At 34.5% G+C, this 22,672-nt stretch overlaps 1 protein-coding gene across 2 annotated transcripts; it reads left to right on the top strand.

Annotated features, from left to right (window-relative positions):
* The first annotated feature begins 15,492 nt into the window (after nucleotides 1–15,492).
* On the top strand, nucleotides 15,493–18,941 carry LOC110466052. Of its 2 annotated transcripts, none has more exons than XM_021522304.1 (7): nucleotides 15,493–15,575; nucleotides 16,586–16,618; nucleotides 16,749–16,844; nucleotides 17,153–17,221; nucleotides 17,901–17,924; nucleotides 18,533–18,637; nucleotides 18,855–18,941. In XM_021522304.1, coding segments are annotated over exons 1-7 (378 nt in total). In that variant the 5' UTR covers nucleotides 15,493–15,526; the 3' UTR covers nucleotides 18,857–18,941. The 2 variants fall into 2 exon arrangements, with proteins under 2 accessions (XP_021377979.1, XP_021377978.1); XM_021522303.1 differs by having other exon boundaries at nucleotides 17,138–17,221.
* Nucleotides 18,942–22,672: the final 3,731 nt, after the last annotated feature.

Genomic DNA, 22,672 nt, shown 5'->3' with positions numbered 1-22,672 from the left:
ACGTATGACATGCACAAACAAAGAGAAATATAACCCATATGCAGACAACAGTGCCAACCGTCACACGCCGCCTCATTCGATCTGCACTGGAATTAAACTGTTGGTTATAATTTTTTCAGACTTGCTTGAAACACATATAAGCTCTTTCAAACTATTAATAATGACTTTTAACATTATGACCGACATAATATTCTAAATTTGACACTATGCATGTGTTAATCGTCCTTTCGCCCTCATTTTTATGGAAGTTCCGCATTTCGTTCCGTTTCCTATGAAGCCTCCTTGGTCCCGTTATTTCTTCGTAGGTGGTTTTTGGTTGCTATTTTGTAACCGAGGATATATCATTCGGCGTTATTATTTTAAAAGTTCCTGATATCTTTCCTCTTGCTTGGCTCCGTTATCTCTTCGTTCGAATTTGGGTTACTGTTTTATGAGCTGTATTGAGCGAGGTGGCAAGATTTTTAGGATGAGTCTTTCGGGAAAAACTGTACCCTCTCTTGGGCGACCGGTTAATGGTTTTCTTTGAGGCTGAAATATCAAAGACCTCTTCAGAACAAGTAACAAAACAAAATTTGCCAAATCCTTAAATTGTATTTTCAGACATATTGACGATTGACTTCATCCTCGATACTCCAGAAGTACGCTCACTTACGCTTCCTGCATCCCTAGGATATGTGATAGCAAAATTGAAGGTACTTGATAAGCTTTTGAAAAGAAACCCTGACCATTATCTAGGCCTACACCTAGCGACACCCAATTTCGATTTTACCGATACGCTAACACGGGATACTTTGATGCACATATTAGTCATCTTCGCCTTATCCAAACGGCGGCGCACAGCGAGTCTTCTATTTTGTCATAACATAATCCAGTGGTGCAGATAACGTACGTTAGCATAACCCCTTGGATTATCTGATATGCATGAACTTTAAAAGGACATTACAAACTCTCATTATCGGCCGCATTCCTCGCTATTTATTGATAATATGACTAACAATGGCGTCTTAATGATAAGCTCCATGACAAGCGTGAGGAAATCGATTTTCTTATTATGATTTTGTCTTGAGAGTAGTTTGATAAGGAATCAGCAAATATGTGTGTATTATCCAGGAACTGTCATTGTCAAGTATGCTTGACCAAATACTTTTCATTATAATTTACGTTAAATTTCCTAAATGCATATAGTTGTGACTACTTGCATGCACTTGTAAGAATGGTGAAATAATCATATCAAAAGCAATATGTTTATGCGACAATGTATTCTCTTGGACATGGGCGTAAAGCAATATTTTTTGTTTCTACAACAGTTGTATGTCAGACTGATTCTCAATGACCAAGCCATATTTATGGTCGGTTCCTTGCCTGCCGCCCTATCTTTATCTTTACATGATAAGGTAATTTTCCAAATGTATCGATTGCAGAGGATAGTTTCATCTGAACAGTGACATTGTCTGCACTGAAAGATACCGCTGTTTTGCGATATTGTCAGCTGTTTTGTCCACTGATGTCTTTGATTTGGTATATAATTACATTTGAAATACAAAAGGAAAACCGCATGTTTCCACGTCAACAGACAGAGCGATATCCAGTCATTCATTACAATTGTATAGCTGTTAGCGTGTCCACACATTGTTAGTCCTGAAAACTAATATGGCTTCTGTAGCGTAACAAGTCAAATAGGCGTTTTGTTCGAAAGTGCTGCTTATGACTCAATACCACAATGTGACTTCGTCAGCTCGTCATTGGTAATTTGAACACTTACCAACACTAGATTGGCATCCCATTTAACATCCTTGTATGAAACAAAACCCAATTTAAACTAATCCACTATAATATTAAGCATAAATGAATTAACAAATATATCATTATCCCAAACAACTATTTTTTTGGCTCTGAAAATTTGAAGTTTCTCAACGTTCCATCGGTCAACTCTGAATGTCGAAATAAAGGTAGCAGTATCATTTAACGTAGAAAACATTGTAATATTGCATCCGTTTAACATTATTCACTGTACAAACAACAGCATGTACATACTCTGTAGTTACCATGGCTGAGTGCCACGCTGCCTTGGTCTACGTATTACACTACAGTGAAATGACCGTGTATAGTGACCTTTGACTGGCACTATCGTCTGTGGACACCGTGTCCATATGAACTTTGGTGTTTCGAATACGCCAAATCATAAACAAACATTTTTTTTTATAACCACAGAACTAGAGCTAACTTTGCTTTACATTATGAAGTAAGTAAAATAGAAAATAAAAGGAGAATATTGACACTTTTCATCGAACGATTCTGTCTTACATTTTGTAATTATTGCACAATGCAAGTAATTTGCGTAGGAAAATTAATTCTGTAAATCAAGTATGCAATGAAGAAGACGCTAAGTTTATACTGTTGTATTTCATTTTCGGATGAAGTTCAGAATTTGTCTTAAAATTCATTTGCATATTATGATGTAATTTTCGATCTCAAATTGTATTCTATTAGTATAACACTAGTATTAATACTATTCGAAAGTATAAGACATTCAACAATGGAAATTCCATGCAAAAAAGTAATTATGCAACATAATGGATGCTCGCTATAACTAGCAAATAAAAGTTATAATGATCCGACTTCTGTAGATATGTCACGTATATATTTTTTCAAATGGTGGTTACAGCTAGGGCGGGGTTAAACAAGTCATGTATTCAAATTCCTGTTAATTTGACATTTAAATATTGATCTGTTTTGATACAAAAAGTATTATTCAGTATTTCTATGACAGAATTCATACGTTTTCTTATATTAGAGTGATTTTTTTCGTGCATCCAAATGTTATGTTTAATAATTGAATGCCTTAACTTCAATACCTTAAGTAACTTGTGGGATCCGAGCTCACTATGAAGGCGGAAAGTGTATCAGCGACCGAGGGTGTACGGGAAACGCGTATATCGTCTGCAAGCTATATTGTACGTATTCCTTCTACGTAGTACACGTATTCCTTAGTTTAACAAGAATTAAAACGCTTTTATATTATAAATAATTAGTACAGTTTCCAAGTTACTCGTTTGTAGGTTTCATGACAAATGTGACTAAAGAGAAGATCATATTCCAATTATTTGTAAACTACGAAAACATTACGACTAAGATTAAATTATCGACAATATATATAAATATTCAATTAATAACTGTCCGTGTTTTACTATAACGGAGTTGTTATATTTATATGTTCTTAATTCATTTCAGATTAACTGTTGTAACAAGGCTCTGCTTCTTGGCTGATCGAACATATCAAAAACAATGTATGAAGCATTGCAAATAAAATCGTATTCGATTAATGTGTTGTGTCTTTTTTAATAAAGGGCCATAATAACTTTTCAATTTAATAAATATATGAAGTTTCTACATGTAAAAATAATATTCTGTGTCGAACGACTGCCTTCATTACAGCACTTGGGACCTCCTTTTCTTTCTTGCTGTTATATGTTTACGGCGATATCAGTGCACTGATCCTCATATTTCTGTGTAGAGGAATAAACTTTAAAGTGACTCTTAAGTGGCACTTCTGTCTCTAGACATTGTCTTTAACACGCATTGAATGTATTGTCGTTTCGATACGGTATTATCATCTTTAGGAGTAACACATTTAAACAATCTACTAAATGTTATTACTTACCTTTGTCCTAATTGATTTAATATTTGAAGCAAAACACTAGTTACAACTGTCAGGATTCATAGATACATACATTAAAAAAAGGCTTTAAAAGGCATCTTCTGACAGGTTTAACAGCATAAAAGAGCGCTACAGATTTCAAATATTCTGATGGAGAAAGGTAAGGCCTGTCTCGGTGACTCCTTGTTGGAAATGACACTGGGGAACCTGTCGACCCAAAAGGTAGAATCTGTGAACAAACGGCTGAAGCAGTCTCTCCCATCACGTGTGAACTTTACTAGTAACTTTTCAGGGAGAGCTCACAGGGCGGTGTATCCTGTGAACCATGGACCGGGGACAGCTATTAAAGAACTGTGTAGTGGGGTTGGGTCTACAATCACTGCTGGGAGCTCTGTGTCCAAGGACCTAGATAAAGAACAAAAAAGACATCATTGTGGTGCAAAATTCAAAAGAGAAATAAGAAGAAATTTTATGTGAAAGACAGAGTTATGGTTGAGAAAAAGAAATGAAACATTAAAATATTGAGTACTTAAAAAATGGTCTTTGTTATTTGTTAATATATATCTTACAAGAAAAAAAGACAGACAGACAGACAGACAGATTATTAATAAAAAAAAATATATAGGTTCATATCAGAGATGACTCACCTCCAAAATCATGACGTCACAGTCCCTCCTCGGGAAATCCTCCTTCAGCAATCTACAATGTACCATCAGTGACAGTCGGGAGCACTCTCCTTGTTGGTCTGTGTCCATTTGGCCAATTAACCGCAATACGCACATATCCTCCCTGGTCCATGGGCCCCCTTCACGCTCTATATGGGCGTATATTTCCATCATAGTATCCTCATGCAGCTAAAAACACATCCATGATTAGATTCACAACCAGAAGTATGCTGGTGGATCCCATCATATGGTATCCAGGGACGCTTGAATGGTGTAAAGCGTCATATTCTGCATCTTACTATAGGGACCGCAGAACCAAATGATTTTCCATAGACGAAAGTGTTAACGTTTACCACTGTCCTGTTCAAAGGGGATTATCCGCACTGGTTTACCTTCCCTCATTTTGAAGAATATCATTTCGCACAACTGTCAATAAAATATTAAAAATTCTGCCTATTTGAACTTTTTTTATGGGGGCCGCCATCTTGTATTGAATCGGCACCAAAAATCGACCAAAAAACTCACCCAGACAAAAGCAGAATTGTTTTTTTTTTTTTTAATCCATATAACATCTATATATATTGCTCAACCCAGACATGAAACTTCTGCCACCTAAATATCCAACCAGCAGGCTCCGGGGAATTCCCGTTCCTATTAAATCTTCTGCCCAAAAGGGAAAAACCCACAATCTATTTTTGATTTAGTTCCGTGGTCCCTTTAGTACTAACACATTTAAACAATCTACTAAATGTTATTACTTACTTTTTTTGCTAATTGCTTTAATATTTGAAGCAAAAAACTAGTTACAACTGTCATGATTCATACCAGGTTTAACAGCATAAAAGAGCGCTACAGACTTCTGTTTTTAACAGCCGGAAGTTAACACGCCAAACCGGTGAAGCGGGACGGGAACATCCCCTTAACTTTTACCCCATATAAATCCGACATCACCTATCGACATCTACTAAAACTGTGAATTTGTTTTTCAAATACAATTATATGTAGATTTCATTCAAAGAAAAATATGTCAACAATTACACATTGATATTATTTAGAGGCACTTTATTTCGCCGGAACAACAGTTGGGTATGAAACACTTGCTGATTGGCTGATTTAGTGGGGTTTTTAAGTTTAATTAGCCCGTATAGTATACATATATCATTGTAAATTTGAAAAATACTGTAATATTTGAATGTGATTGTATGTCTTATATCCGATGTGTCTTACACAAGGAATAAAATAATCTGAATCTGAACCTGAATCTTTGTTTCCGCGGTATTGTCGACATTTTCATGTATATCATACCGATTAATTAAAAGACTAACAAAAATTAATCAGCCTATCAGCAAATAATACTATAATATCTTTCAATGACGTACGTTACAGGTTATGATAACAAGATTTAATACAGTTACATACATTGTATCTCACAGACGAACCGTAATATGTTTTTAAAATGCGATTATTCGAAGTTTTTAATTGTAACCAATATTTAGTATTTCTTAATTTTCAACATACAGACATTATTAATCTTCCTATATCACAATAAACTAAATTATTGCAAGTACTCTTCTTGACTCTGAGTAGCCTTTTACAAAATTGTATGTGTATCTTTTCAACATACAAATCTTTATGAAACCCTCATACTTCTGCACTGTACGTTAAGACGCTCTTAACATAAGTGTCGAGCACAGAACATTGTGTTTTGATATTAAAATTACGATTTTTGAACTTATTACAAAGTGTATGACATGCCTTATTCCCTTGCTCTGCAACATGCTTTTGAGTAACATTAACTTTACCGTTGTAATTAAAGAGCATGCCTAGATAATTGAACTGTTCAACGACTTGGAGCTCTATAGTGTCATAAAACCATTTTTCGTTGTTTCTTCTCCCACCACCATTCCTGAAAACTACTATTTTCATCTTATGAGTGTTCAAATTGCGATTGTACTTGTTATCAAATAATTTCAGAGCTTACAGAATGTGTTGTAACTTTTCTGGCATTTCTGCAAATAGCACTGTATCGTCAGCGTACATTAAAATAAAAATGTTCATTAAATTATTTTCTATATATGGACATCCTTCCTTTATAAAATGAATTTTACAGTCATTGACGTACATGGAAAATAACATATGCAACGATTGGCTTATACGTAACATTTTCCTTCTAACACTATGCTTATTTAATTTGCACCACATAAGAGATCTGTCAATTAAGTCAAAAGCTTTCTTATAATCAGCAAAGTTACAGTAAAGTCTACCATCTTACATTACAAACTTTACGGATGTATGAAAGTGGACGAGTGGAATTAGTGGGGTTCTTTCAATCATAGGCATTAAAAGTGAATTATATACGGACTTGATTAGAAATTGTTAATCGAATACTATCATTAGATAAACAAAATGAGTCTTTACTTTTTTGTATTGTTAAAAATAATTGTAATAAAAAATAAAAAATAAACCAGTAATATACCGCGTGCATGTAGGTAATGGACGTCCCCATTCTTGTCCGGGTGCAAAGTAAAAGACTTTACAGGGACATGACGCAGACGGATACAGTGTTGGGGTGGCTGATACATGCATGCGCGGGGGCAACTTACAAACTTAATATAACTATATAAAATATATATTTATATATAACACATGTATAAACATAGCTATTGAATGTAAGGTGTACGAATAGTGAAAGACCACCTGCGAGTGGACACTTTATTGTTNCTATTAATTAAATTCTGAAGGACAAATATTGCATCAACGGTTGTATGTCCGAGTCTAAAACCAAATAGAGCATCTGTTATTATATTATTTTCAATATCCCAATTCACCTGTCGTTCATTCAATATTGAGGTGAACAACTCCCCCATGCTACTGACTAGAGTAATGCCCCTGCAATTGTTTTTATTTTCTATAGATTACTATACTATATACTTGACATTCCAAAGACTTCCAATCGGTGGTCTTTACATTGTCTTCTTGTTAGATTATTCTGATAACCTTAGCTGTTGCGTGGACTCAATGCCGAATCCCTCTCGAAAACGTCATTATTTCCCACACTCCAGTACATCACATTGGGCCAATCCGCCAAGATCATTCAAGTTTAATTTCTCCAATCTGATTGACCATTGATTTACTTTACGAGCTCGAGGTTGTATGTTTTGTAGGATGTAGACTACTTTCAAAGGGCGGGAAATCTACGCATTTGTTTATCAAAGGTTTATTAAACACTTAATTAAAAATGCTAGACCTTCAATATTTCCATACAATATATACAATTCATATACCACGTACAAGCAACTATTTAAAAAATGGACAAATATTATTTTTATGGGCGGAATGTGTTTCGTTCAAGGCACTTCTTTTGTGTGTTTTATTATGCTTTTAGCTATTTAGTTTTAACATCATATTATCTTTCACATTCATAGAGTGACAACACATACATATTTTATATAGTATTTTGCTTGAATTCGTTTATCAATCAACAGTCAATTTCCAACCTACCTGACAAACTGTTTCATTTTGCCTACAGTTCTTGTGGTGGGTCACGAGACCTTCCGAAAATTAGTTTTGACTGCTAACTGTTAAGGCATGGAAAACTATATAATATTTTGTGCTGCTATGAAAATAGTTGTGTACTATTATGTGAAACTAGCAAATAAAGAAGGACCTTATATTGACATCATGTATTTTTTATTCAATTAAAACCAAATCGAATCAGGGTTCCCTCCTTATGTGGGATTGTAAATGAAGAAGGATCTGCGCCTAATTTACATCTTGTGTTTAGTTATTCAATAAAATACCAAATCGAACATGGGTTCACTCAGTTAACGGAAGGATATTTCACAAGCTATATACTGATAACTTGGTTCAAAATTGTTGATGTAAAAATCCAACCGTTACACTTTTATTAGTCGATTTAGGGTCGAAGTACATTTTGTACATCCTCTATTTATGTAACATTTAATTGATTTATTTTCATTGTCGATACATTAATAAATAGTTGGTGATTTTATTTTCCACAAAAGTTGCGACAAGGAATGTAGAGTTAATGTTTGATAGGCTATATGTACTACGAAATATGATACGGAAACTGGGAATTATTGTTTGGCTTATCAAGTGTAAAGTGAAGTCATCTTTACTTCCGCATTATTTTTAGATTTTTTTTGTATATCACACGGGCTTATCAACGGTGTATTAGTTGATAACACCGTATCGAATTGCCAAGATATTCCAGGTGATGCTCTGAGGGCTGATTGGATCAATAAGGGTTTGTAAGGATTCTGCATTATTTATTTAAGGTCGTGCATGCATGAAGACGATTTTCAGGGACAAAAGTTCCACCAGAAGCCACATTAAAGTTTAATCCCTCTAAACATGACTTAACCTCGACACGGTAATATGATAATCTGTAGACTGATAGCCAGATGTAGCCGGAAAGAGGTTAAGGTAAGAAAGAAAACAAAAGGGTCAAACGTGTTGTTATGAAGGCAGTAGTTCGACCTTGGGTTGTCCCATTATGAGACTCAGAATATTGTGTTTTCACCGTAGAAACTTTGTATTTTATGAATTGCTCATTTGTTAAGGCACCTATTAAAAATTAAAAGATACAACAAATTAATCGAATACGGTTTTATTGGCAACATTTTAATAAAGGACATATTAATATAACAACTCTGTAATAGTAAAAGCTTGACAGTCAACATTTGTTTTCGGTATCACAGAATATTTTTAGATGTTTTCGAAAATTTCATCTTTGTCTACTTGAAATTGTTTTGTTGTTTATAAAAAACTTTATTTGAGTCTGGGTTTTTTTACTATTTATTTATTTATTATCGATCATTATTAAAGCAAGTGTCATATTGTCTTCGTAGTTTATAATTAATGCGTTCACTAATATCAAGTTAAACTGCCGTCTAAACCAAATGTCACAACTTCGAAACGGGAACATGCTACTTCCATTGTTCACATTTGTCATGAAACCAGTTTAAAAGACTTTTAAGTCTAGTTAAACTAATGAATGCCTGTACTACGTAGCAGACATGCGTACAATTTGGCTTGCCGACGTCATACGGGCCTCACCTTGCAGAACCAAATGATTTTCCATAGACGATAGTGTTAACGTTTACCACTGTCCTGGTTAAATAGGGTTATCCACACTTGTTCACCTACATTTCACATTTATATATATGGCTCAACACACACATAAAACCTTTGAAACTTCTGCCACCTAAATATCCAAAAAACATACATAAATGTGCAACCTCATCACAAACTATCTATAAACATAATATTTGACAGTTAAGCGATGTGCACTAAAATATTTTGATAATGAACCAACAACATATCTGTTAACCAAAACTGTAGGATGATTTTAGAAGCTTATTTCCCTAATCGGCCCCTACGATCACTGCGGTTACAGACAAAATCATCGTAATGCGTTTCACAATCTCCTACTGTTACTTGTTGAAGTTTATGTTTAAAGAAAGGCAGCAAGAATAATCGGCATAACCGATCTATATGTAGACATTTTTAATTTGTTTTGCTAAAATATCGGAAAAAAAACATGTCGTTGGATCTGAATGTTTCAATGAAAACAAGATGATGGAATTGTCTTATCTTCAAGATAACAAAAAAAAAATACAAACACAGAGACCTATAACAGCCAAACATGCTTATTAATGGCTCAGTTCTTTTTCAACATGCAAAGGTATGAGATTCAGGAACACTTTTAAAAAAACTGCTGGACCCCATTACATTAACGTATGAACTTATTTGGCCCCTTGCCAGTCATCTCTTACCCTTCTTTGACGCCGATTGTCTATCATTGCTTATCTTGAAAAATATCTTTAAACATGTTTCTGCCATGTGACTCCATGCCACCTTGCTGTGTGAGAAACAAATAAAAGAAAAGTTCTTTCATCAAAGGATCTGGGATAGACACATGAACGACAAGGGCAAAGAAACTGTCTTCCTCACGTTGTATGTTTCACGTTTAAACAATTTAACGTCAATGTATCTGACGTCATATTCGGAGACAAAACAACATCACTTACGCCTAACAGTCTTATCTATATCTAAATTCTCGTAATCATTGACAAACAGTAACTATGCGATAATACTGGATATCGAATTATAAATTTCTAACTGCATCCAAAAACCTTTTGCTCGACTAAAATTGACACATCCATTGTGACACAATAAGTTTGAAGTCTTTTGTTGATGTACATGAAGAAAGAAATTTACAATTTGACTTTTGTTCTTCAAACTTTCATTTCTTCTCCACAAATCATAAAAGCACAGCTCTTCTGAGCAGTTTGGTGCATTCTTTGTCGCTTGGCACTGTGAAAATACATCATATGTTGATTTACATGACGAAATCATTGTAATTTAACATTTTCCCCGAGTTAAAGCTCTTGAAATTTGAAATATCTGCTTTATAAATCTTGTTAGCCTAATTTCTTAAAATCTGCACTAAAGAAGAAATTCGACTATTTTGTCCTCGAGTTATGTTACTTGAAACTTTAATGAGTGCTCTAGAATAATTGCTAGCACAGCTCCACCTAAACTCTTTCTTGGATTATTTTTGTTAATAAGCACAGCAAAAGTACATCATATGTAAAGCGTGAAACAAAAAGAATTTCGAAATTCAATCATTTTTCATAGAGTAATTGCGATGAAAACTTTCTTTCTCCAGAAACTTTGTAAGTGCAACTTCTCTTAAACTGTTTGTTGGATTATTGGTCACTTGGGACAGTGAAAGTAGATCAAATGAAGATGCGTTGAAGAAAGCATTTTCCAATTCGACTTTTTCTTTCTGTAGTTATGTACCAACCTTGAAGTAGTTCTGCTCCAATAACCTTGAGAACACAACTTTTCCCTAATTGTTTGTGAGAATATTTTTTACTTGGCACAGGGAAAGAACTGAACATCATATGAAGGTGAATATGAAGACAACATGTTGCAATTCGACTAATTTCTGGAGTTATCCCCCTTGAAACCTAAAATCTCCGCTCTAAAAATAATTCTAAGCGTAACTTCTCCTTAATTGCTGTTAAGATTTTTTAACTATATACAATAAAAGAACATCATATACACATGTGCAAAAATTGCAATTAAAGTCATTGTTCTTGTACCTATAACTTCAGTGAAAACACATGAAATGGTGATGTGCACGATGAAAGAAATTTCCGATTCAACTATGTTGTATGGAATTATGGCACTTGAAACCTTTTTTTCTCTGCAAGCTTTGCAAAAGCAACTTTGCATTAAGTGTTTGTTGTCAGTTGGCATAGTGAAAGTAAATTATATATTTTCTACCTGAAGTTATTGGCATTGACGCTTTGAAACAGTATAAACGCAACTCATCTTTAAACAGGTCCTAAAAAGGGTACAAAAAAACCCAGTGCCAAGTAAGGGGAACAAGAAAAGGCAAATCTAAGATAAGAAAAAAACCAAAGGTCAAGAAGTCATCCCGTGTATAAAGGGTATATCCGAAACCATTCAAAGGAAATATCGCTGCATTCGCATAGCAACAGCCATGAAGCCGCACAAGACGCTTCGTAATATCCTTGTACACCCTAAGGGAAAATCACCTAAAGAAAACGTCGCAGAATGCGTATACAAAATCGGATGTAAAAACTGCGACGCATCGTATATTAGAAAGACTGGGAGGCGATTTTGGGTCCGCCTTGGTGAACACCGGAAAGATACCGAAACCCAAGAAGGTAGGAAATTCAACAGATCAGAAAGGAAAAAGTCGGAGTCCAAGATAAATAAATTGGCAATCACAAACCATGCCACACAGAAAAAAACATGTGATTGACTGGGATAACTCGTTCTGGACAGAGAGAGCAATCTGTTCAAGCGGCAGATAAAGGAAGCCATCTGGATAGGCCGTAGTGGGTCAGTTCTAAATTGAGATGAGGGGACTTAAAGACTCTCGCACAACTATGATCAAATATTAAACAAACGCGTAGCTGAATCGAGTAATTTCGGGAGTCATCGAGTAACAACTATTGTAATAACGCTTACAGCGTAGCCGAATCGACATCGATTTTATTGACAACTCGTACACTTTTTACACCTGTGTGTGCATACGCTTCACTGGTCATTTGTCTGATGAAGGCGACAGTAAACATATCGTACTAGTCATCGAAACGTTTCATAGAATATGTTATTGGTTGTGTTAAGAGAACTTTTCATAATCCATATTTACCAACCTGAAGAAATTGTTTACACGTTTTCTGGATGATTTTGTTACTAGGCATAGGGGGAAATATGAATGAAGGAGGGAATTTGTAATTTGGGTAGTATACCCCCTGCAAATAAAGTTTGAATACATAGATTCAATGGTGCGGGGTTTATATCTTCCTGAGCTTGCTCACAGGAGCTCTAGTTGTTATTTACGTTTATTTTTTTCTTTCCTAAAAGTTCTGCAAGTTATGGATTTCTTTTCAGAAATCAGTTATTATTGCTTAATTCCTATTCTAAGTCACTGTGTTTGGAAGTTGGACGGTGATTCTTAAATTTACTCATTTTTCCCAAATACAAAACGATTACAGAGACATAACTCCTCTAGTATGAATTGTATTTAGACTAACTACCAGTTTCACATGAATACGTCAAAATAGGAATATAGAACGGTGATTCTTAAATTTACTTATTTTTCCTAAATACAAAGCGATTAGAGGGCATTACTCCTCTTTTATGAATAGTATCTAAACTCACTCCTAGTTTAACATGAATACGTCAAAATATGATTATAGAACGGTGATTCTTAAATTTACTCATTTTTCCCAAATACAAAGCGATTAGAGGGACATAACTCTTCTAGTATGAATTGTATTTAAACTCACTCCCAGTTTAACATGAATGCGTCAAAATAAGAATATAGAACGGTGATTCTTAAATATACTCATTTTTCCTAAATACAAAGCGTTTAGAGGGGCATAACTCCTTTAGTATAAATTGTATTTAAATTCACTCCCAGTTTCACATGAATGCGTCAAAATAAGAATATAGAACGGTGATTCTTAAATTTACTCATTTTCCCCAAATACAAAGCGATTAGAGGGGCATAACTCCTCTAGTATGAATTGTATCTAAACTCACTCCAAGTTTCACATGAATGCGTCAAAATATGAATATAGAACGGTGATTCTTAAATTTACTCATTTTTCCCAAACACAAAAAAAAACGATTACAAGGGCATAACTCCTCTAGTATGAATTGTATTGAAATTCACTCGAATTTCACATGAATACGCCAAATATGTACGTATAGGTACATACGAACTATCGTTTGCATGCAATGAGACAGGGATCCGTAATGTCGCATTTCCATTTTACAAATAAAATAAAATTAATATCAATATTTTCTTTATTGCTTTAAAGAAAAGCAATAGGAGCTTAAAAAGTAACTGTTGTCGTCATCTCCATGAAACAGTACAGTAAAATTTCGGATTACTTTCTTTCACATTATACATGAATAACAAATCGAATGGTGCTGAGTTATAGTGTTACCATGTCGAAGTAAAATCATTTGTTCAAGGTGGTTGTCGTTAGATGATCATATTATCTGTGAACACCTTATTCCAATAACTCTGGTTGTTGCGGAGAAAGTACACCGAAATAACTAAAAAAAACTTATTTCTAAGACTGCTGTTTACCAACTCAGATGATTTCCCCCAAATCATTTCATTTCAATTTCTCAAATCTGATTGACCAATCATTCCTATCGCGATGTTGTAGGTATGGTAGGAGGTCGACACAAATATATTATTTAGTTATATTCCCACGCTCTTTAAGGGGAGGAAATATATTTTTAAAAGTTTTATTAAACATATAATTTAAAAAGATGCTCCTTTATTTATTCCAAACAATAGATTAAATTCAAATACTTCAACTTCTCAATTGAACAATCATTGGATTTTTCCCGAAATATACATTCCTTTCATGGCACTCGTTTTGATTGTTTTATTAAGGTGTTTTCCTATCACAGACACAAGGTGACAACAAACAGTGTATATATTGATATATCTATATTATAAAGTATTTTGCTTTAATTTGATTGAAGTTGTTTTGTGATGGTGAACACCACCATATTGTGGTTCTAAACTTATATACCACACCACTGCAAAAACCTGTGACTGAAAAACTGGAATATTTTATCAGCACGAAAAAAGCTTTAAGGCATATTTTCTGGGAAAAAAAGATCCATGCATTGCAGAGTTGTTATAAAAAAACTAATTAAAGTGATTTTGTTTTTGAATTAGAGAAAAATATTCTGAAAGTAAAAATGCAACGGGCTAGGCCGGAATTGAAACCCCTATACCTCAGATCACGTTGTGGTCGCTCTAACCAACTGAGTTACCTAATCGATAGTAACATTAATTTCCGCTACAATGCTATACAAATCAAAATAATGTTTGTTATTGTATGTTTGGAAAACTACAGTGGAATTATCTTCTTTTGCATGCAATGAGACAGGGATCCGGAATGTCGCATTTCCATTTTACAAATTAAATAAAATTAATATCAATAATTATAAGAAAGGACACATCATATTTACCTTGATAGTCTTTTCCTTAGGTTTCCCTATGTGGTTGACCATGAGAAAACATTTTACTTTATTAGATATCGACCTGATCAAACAAGTTTTAGTTGTGTTTAGTCTAATTTATAAAAATAGACCCATGATAAGCTACCGATCGCATGAACAGATCTAGGTCTAGTATGGTCTACGAAAAACCTTTAAAGTAAGCATTTAGTGGACGCGATGCTTGTGACCAGTTACTTAACGTATGCATTTTTTATTAATGTACCTCTTAATAAGTATCCATTCATGAATATTCGATTTCCATCCATATTAATCTTACGTCACAGCTTTACATGTGTAAATACTGAATTCTTTGAACTTGAATCCTTCTTAGCATATTAGCTTTTACATGTTAATTTTCTGGTAAGAGTGTGACTTGCTTCTAAACATTTGATATCATTATGTTAAAGAATTAAGAAAAACAGCTGTTGGATTTTTTGTGTTGAAACTATTTTATTGCACAGGTGTTTTTTTTGAAATTTTACTTACATGAACAATGCCCACGCATTCAGTATTGTTTGGGGTGTATAAAACCGGTTAGCTATCGGTCTGAACATTCACATCAGGATTCAGGCAGGCACGGAGAGGACACCAACTACTGAAGAAGATGTTTGCTCTTAGAGAACTCTTGTTGCTGACGTTGCTGGTCATAGTGGGTAAGTCGCCATACAAGTGGCTATATCATCTGCACAACACTGACAACTTACAATACGTTTAACTATAAACATATTTTTTCAAGGCTGTTGTCACAAAGTAAGCTATGCGTTTTCAATCATACTCAAAACATCTTAATTATTGTCTTTTGGTAATCATTCCATTCTTTTGAATCAAATTTTTAGACCAACATATTACTTCATATCTTGTTTATCTGTCGACATAATATGATTAGTTTGTTTGCACGACTTTACAATAAACCGGAACTATTTGGGACGTCAGGCTCATGGCGTGTGGTACTGTTATACAAACTTGCTATGCATGTTATTAACGTCGATGAGAATGCCGAGTTTCTGGTTATTTAACGTTTTTTGTCAGTCATGACATTGTGTCGTGAACAGTTTTTATTATTATAACTAATATGTTTTGCAAATCTTGTAATTGTTAATGCCTTTAATCACGCTTACCCATTGTCTATTGATTTTAACATTTTGAAGAACGGGAATATGAACTCCAGTATATGATTGGCTCCTAAAACGGTATGACCGTTGCAGTGTTTGAGGCTTCTGGGACAAGCGTATCAATAATGTGGTAGTTGAGTTATTTTTATAGTTGTAATACTGTCTTTTCCTTTTCTTTTTACCAGACATACAATAATTCAGAATCAACCTTTTTTTAATTTACAATATCTAATTACTATAAAATATCTTGAGGATCAGTTTGAACAATAGTACGAAGGATTCATTTATATTTAATATACTAGCACCTTGATTTTTCATAAACAAATATTATTTCTAGAACAAACACATGAGAGCATAGATACTGTATAATAATAATGCCTTGAAAATGATAACCTCTCAACTAGGAAAGAATGAAGATGTAAACTATGGTAAGAATTACTTTTATTTCATATTTGTCATGAGCGATATGTTAGGTATTTAATTTTTATTTTCTTAAGAAAACAAAAAGTAATGCTTTCAAATTCAAAACTACATCTTTACATATTTTACAGCAGTGGAATGCTCAGATAGGCGGGAAAGGAGAAGTAAGTATATTTAAGAAATCTCAAAAAAAATTCTTTTCTGAAACAAATAATAATGTTACTTGTGGAGTTTGATCATTCGTTAACTGTATCAGAAATTAATCAACCATTGAGCGTGTCATTTTTGGTTTAGGTACCTGCGGAAGAAACGCTCATTATGTTTCGTCGCGCAGATGTTGTGTCTGTAATGTTGGCTGCAAAGGTGATCCAAAAGTCTATTGTCGAAAAGGTACGTATTCTGGTAAATTGCCCAACATATTTTCCGTCCTAGCAAAAGTTCGATTGCTTGATCATGTATACGTTATCGTTATTTTCCCTGATTGTTTCGTAGAGTTAGCCCCTATCTCTATTTATATTCTGATTGGTCTTGGTATTGTAGACACCATTACACTAAAGAAACAGTTTCATAGTTACAAAGACATCTTTAATGATTATATTTTGTTTAGCCATTAGATATATATGCTAAGTAAGATCTAGGGAACAAAACGATTTCAAATTGATCTAGTTGGAGGACATTTTCAGTGTTAATCGTTACAGTGTCAGGTGGAGGAGGAGGTGGAGGATCATCTAGTCATGGAGGCAGCAGTAGTGGCGGATCATCCAGTGGTAAGTATAAGTACTCTTTTGCCAGGCAGCATAATACATGTATATAGGCGGCATGTTTAAGCCTTAGATTTTCACATTTATATATTATAACGCGATTGAATCAGTATCATGTCGACGATTCTCTTATCGCCTGGTATTAGACAATATAAGATATTATGGAAAGTCTACCTTGTCCATTTGTAATTACACACATTTGAAATTATGGTGTTTTTTTTTTATTTAACCCAGAAAATTGTGCTCATAGAGGCAGGAATATTAGCAAATTTCCGTTAATTTCTTGCGCTTAAAAAGTTTTCCTGAATTATTTTTCTTAATACAAGAACACTGCTGATCTGGAAATAAGCTGTCAGAGTTTCTACCGTAGATTAGGAATTTGCGGTAAAACATATCATGAACAAAAGTTAAAGGTTGATAAACAAGGTTTTTTTATCCTTTAATTTAGTGTCTTTTTGCACTCAGCTGTTGACACCTTAGTTGCATTTCTCTCTCGCATGATATCCTAGATTCTTGTTTTAAAAGGCTGATTACATAACAAGTACTAAATGAAAAAACCTCTTACAACATTGAACAACTATCCCATAAATATGCTCCATGTATGAATACTTGCTATTGGTTTTGTTTGAAAAGTTAAGTTACAATTGTCCATCTTCTGTAGATATATAATATTTATGTATTTCAGGTATTGAAAGCAGTTCAAGCGGAGGTAAATACTTTGTTTATTCAAATTGTCTGCTACTTTGGCATTTAAATACGGATCTGCTATGATACCGTATGTATTGTTCAGTATTTTAATTACAGTTTTAACATGGTTAAAAATCGTTAGGAATCGAAATCTTGTATTCACTAATGAACACATTAACTTTAATCATTTAGGAGGTTTTGTGTCCACTTTTGCACTTTGTTTTTTAGAATATGGTTTATTTTTCTATCTCACAATGTATCAGAGAATCGCTATCAGACAGCTTGTTTTAAAGGCCTAATTAATACGTAATAAAGTTACAATTGTCCATCTTCTGTAGATATATAATATTTATATATTCCAGGTGGTGGAAGCATCTCAAGTAAACATTTTGTTTATTTAAAGTATCTGCTTCTTTGACATTTAAACCTTTAAATATTTAAATATCTAATATATACAATTTCTTTGTTTATTTGACATTTATCTGCTGTAATGCAAAATGCATCGTTCAGCATTATCAAAACAGAATTCATATGCTTCACATCGGAGCGATTACTTCATTATTACAATACTTTCATGACTTAAATGTTTTGTTTACTAATTGAATACATTAACTTTTATCATCCCTCAAGAAAATAATGGACGTAATTGTGGGAGCAGAGCTCACTATGACCACGGAAAGTGTGTCTGTGACCAAGGTTGTAAAGGAAACCCGTATGACGCCTGCAAGCGGTATTGTACGTATATCCTGCATCTATTTTTAAACATCGATGCAATTTTGCTGTTGTAAAATGACAAAACCACAAATCAGCTTAAACTTAACTGATCTTGTTGTATAAATGAAATTGTGGAAATTGTAGCACTGACACACAATTGATACCGAACTATTGGCAACTGTAATGTTATTACTAATACTACATTCCTATATTAAGGCATGTTCTTTTCTCATTTCAGAATAATTCCTGAAACAGCAAAACACAGTTTCTTGGATATGAATAAAAACCTTATTCATGAAACGTTGCAAATAAAATCATGCTGATTAAGTTGTGTCATCGTATTGGTAATATTGTTAGACAAAACATGTGCCCATATCCTGTACGACGGGGATATAATTATCTGTTTCTCATAATGGGGAAACCCAAATTAAGATGACTATACTGTTTCTTAAAAAACTACTGCTCTCAGTGCAATGCTGAAGAGACCTCCCTCTTTCTTTATTTCCTTACCTTATTTCATTAATGGTAATATATTTCTATCAACCTCTACAGTATAATTTTCCATGTCCAGGCTATGGCACATCAGTGGTATTGGCCCTTAGCTAACACTATTGTCTAGGCATCGTCTATAGACACACGTTACCTCGCATGTGTGATGAACAACCCTTTCAAACAATTACAGCAACGTATATATATCATCGTTGCGACGCAATGTTGGGCATCTATGACATCATCAAGGCTCACTGATATCAAAATGAGCACTAGGAAACTCATCACAACAACAAACTAGCATTCTGAAACATCAGACAAGTGCCACCTAGAATTGAATGTGATCCTCAGAATTTTTTTATTTAACATATTTTGCTAGATAAAAAAAGATTTTCTTCAGCTGTAGTTATGGAAATAAAATTTATTGACATTACTGACTTTGCTTATTTAAAATTTGTATGCTGAATCAAGTGAAACAACCCATCTAAAATAGTGTAATTAGAATGAAAACAGATATTTTACCCATTTTCAACAAATACAACTTTATCGGGTGCTGAACTGAGTGAAACAGACTGAAATCTAGTCTGAATGCATAAGGAGATAGCCTGTGAACTATTTGATGTTTGGTATCAACTTTACCAATTACACAATTGATACATATGTGATGAATTGTGAAGTGCCTGTGAAAAGGACGAGTTACCCCCCTTTATACATCCACAGGTATCAGGCTTGTTTGTTTGTTTGTTTGTTTGTTTATGTTTAACGGCCCATCGACGGCTGTGGTCATTTAGGGCCATGGTGATTTATTTATTTATTTTACTTTTTTAACAAACATGTGAATAGCGAAGATAAAATCAGATAAAATGGTTCATTTTAAAAGTATTCGCATTGTATGTGTAGATAATAAAAAAAATAAAAGGGAGTTAAAATAATAAAAGAGATAACGAATAGATGATATGGAATATGCGATATATATATAACGTCAAAAATGATAAGGTGGGTTAAAAGACATCAGAGTCTATAAAATAGACCGATGTCTTTCAAATAGTTAAATAATGCCTTCGAATCCACGGAACTGAAAAGTGTTTTCATATCCGGGACTCGGAAGTAGTTATCACGAATGTGTTTAAAATCGGAACATTCTATTAAAAAATGCTCCACTGTAAATGGAGTGTCACATGCGTGGCATGAAGGTATATCTTCTCGTTTTAAAAGGTACGAATGAGTAGGATATGTGTGCCCAGTGCGGAGCCGAGCGAGGACAACTTCCTCTCTACGATCTTTCCGACTGGGAATAGATGTTTTAAGTTTCGGTTGTATCTTAAAAAGTTTGTTGTTGGTCTCCAGAGACCAGCGTTTCTGCCATTCATTTTGAATGGCTGTACGAATAGTAGGTTTAAAATCTGTGTATGGTAGTTTGATATTTGTTTGTTCGAGATTCAATGCATTTTTTGCTTCCCTGTCAGCAAATTCGTTGCCTTTTATTCCGACATGGCTCGGAATCCATAGTAAAGTTATTTTAGACTTTTTTAATATACGAGATATTCGAAGAGCAAGGTTTTGTACGATTGTGTTTTTAGGATCTCGTAACTGTAAACTCTGTAGGACAGATAGAGAGTCTGAACAAATAATTGCCTTTTTAATGCGGTGTTCATCGATATGGTCGAGGGCCAAACCAATGGCGCATGCTTCAGCAGAAAAGATGGAGGCGCCGTCTGGTAGTCGGACTGAAGTGCAAGTATTGGCAGTACAGCAGGCTGCTGCCACTTTCTCACCTTCTTTGGAGCCATCGGTGTAAAGTTGTGTATGAGAAGGGTAATTCGAAATGCATTCCCGAAAGGAGGATTTGTGTTCTTCGGGCATAACACTTGATTTCCCTCGCTCATGTAATGTAAAGTTAAAATCGGGGGTTTGAATGGTCCACGGAGGAACATCAGATATGTTAAATTCAGCTATGTCCGTCAATTTTATGTTGAGTTCTTGCAGGAAATTCAAAATTCGGATACCAAATGTTGGCAGAAGTTTTTGGTTTTGCGTAAATATGTTTTGGTATTTGGGGTTGAATACTTGGTTGAAAGCAGGATTTTTAGGGTTTGATTTTAATTGAGTTGCAAATTGTAATGAAAGTTTTATTCTTCTGTCATAAAGGGATGGTTCATTTGCTTCCACGTACAGGCTTTTTACAGGTGTTGTTCGAAAAGCTCCCAGGGCAAGACGTAGCCCTTGGTTATGGATTGGATCTAGCATCTGAAGGTACGAACTGCGCGCTGACCCGTATACCATAGAACCATAATCCAGTTTTGTTCGAATAAGTGATCTGTATAGGCGCAAAAGCATTTCACGATCCGCTCCCCAATCAGTATGAGAAAGGACTCGTATAATGTTTAACGCCTTGGAACACTTATCCTTCAGATACTTTATATGTGGTATGAAAGAGAGTTTCGAATCAAAAATGAGGCCGAGAAATTTAGTCTGTTCAACAACAGGAATTCTAGTGCCATCGAGTGTTAGATTTGGGTCATTGTGTGCTTTTCGTTTTTGACAGAAATGCATGCACACAGTTTTGGATTTAGAGAATTTGAAGCCGTTTTCGTCTGCCCAATTTTGTAGTTTGTTTAAACTCTGTTGAAGTTGTCGTTCTATCGTGTGCATGTTCTTAGATCTGTAACAGATCAAGAAGTCATCCACAAATAGCGACCCTTCTGTTGATTGACCAAGACATTTGACTATATCATTTATTTTAAGTCCAAACAGTGTGACTGATAGGATTCCACCCTGTGGGACTCCCATTTCCTGTTTAGACGTTTCAGAAAAAGTTGAACCAACACGGACTTTGAAGTGTCTATCTGATAGGTAATTAGATATAAAATTGGGAAGGTTTCCACGTACGCCAAGGTCGTGAAGATCTTTCATGATGCCATACTGCCATGTAGTATCATAGGCCTTCTCAAGATCGAAGAACACAGCGACAAGGTGTTCTTTCTTGGCGAAAGCCTCTCGAATGAACGTCTCTAATCTGATGAGATGGTCATTTGTCCCTCTTCTATTTCTAAAGCCACTTTGAAGAGGGGATATTATATCGTTGGCCTCAAGAAACCAAACCAGTCTAGTGTTTATCATTCGTTCCAAAGTTTTACATACACAACTAGTCAGAGAGATAGGACGATAGTTGTTTGGGTCAGTAGCATCCTTTCCCGGTTTTGGGATAGGTATAATTGTGGAGTTCTTCCACGAATCGGGAATCTTTCCGGAAGCGTAAACTTGGTTGAATATGTAAAGAAGGCATGTTAGTGAAGAGTCCGGTAAGTGCTTTAGAAATTGATATGGAATATCATCAGGACCTGAAGCAGTGTCCTGTGATTTTCTAAGCGAATCAACAAGTTCTGGTAGGGTAAATTGTTCATTATAACTTTCTTTGTTTGATGATTTGAAATTGAGCCGTTTCTTTTCTCTCTTTTTTTTCAAAGACTGGAATTTTTGGGAGTGGTTTAAAGGGGATGAGTTTTTAGCTATGTTTTTTGCAAATGCATCAGCAATTTCAGTTATAGACGAGAAAATTTTGTTTTT

This window comes from Mizuhopecten yessoensis, unplaced genomic scaffold (genome assembly GCF_002113885.1).
Source record: "Mizuhopecten yessoensis strain PY_sf001 unplaced genomic scaffold, ASM211388v2 scaffold11115, whole genome shotgun sequence".
NCBI lineage: Eukaryota > Metazoa > Mollusca > Bivalvia > Pectinida > Pectinidae > Mizuhopecten > Mizuhopecten yessoensis.
Note: the sequence above shows the minus strand (reverse complement) of the source record. Positions and strands in the feature narration are given on the sequence as shown.

Excerpts from the sequence above, each read along its gene's own strand:
- LOC110466052 (XM_021522303.1), top strand. The coding sequence starts at position 15,527 with ATGTTTGCTCTTAGAGAACTCTTGTTGCTGACGTTGCTGGTCATAGTG. Across the intron at positions 15,576-16,585 it reads GACGTTGCTGGTCATAGTGG|CAGTGGAATGCTCAGATAGG; the intron begins GTAAGTCGCCAT and ends CATATTTTACAG. Across the intron at positions 16,845-17,137 it reads AAAAGTCTATTGTCGAAAAG|TGTTAATCGTTACAGTGTCA; the intron begins GTACGTATTCTG and ends GGACATTTTCAG.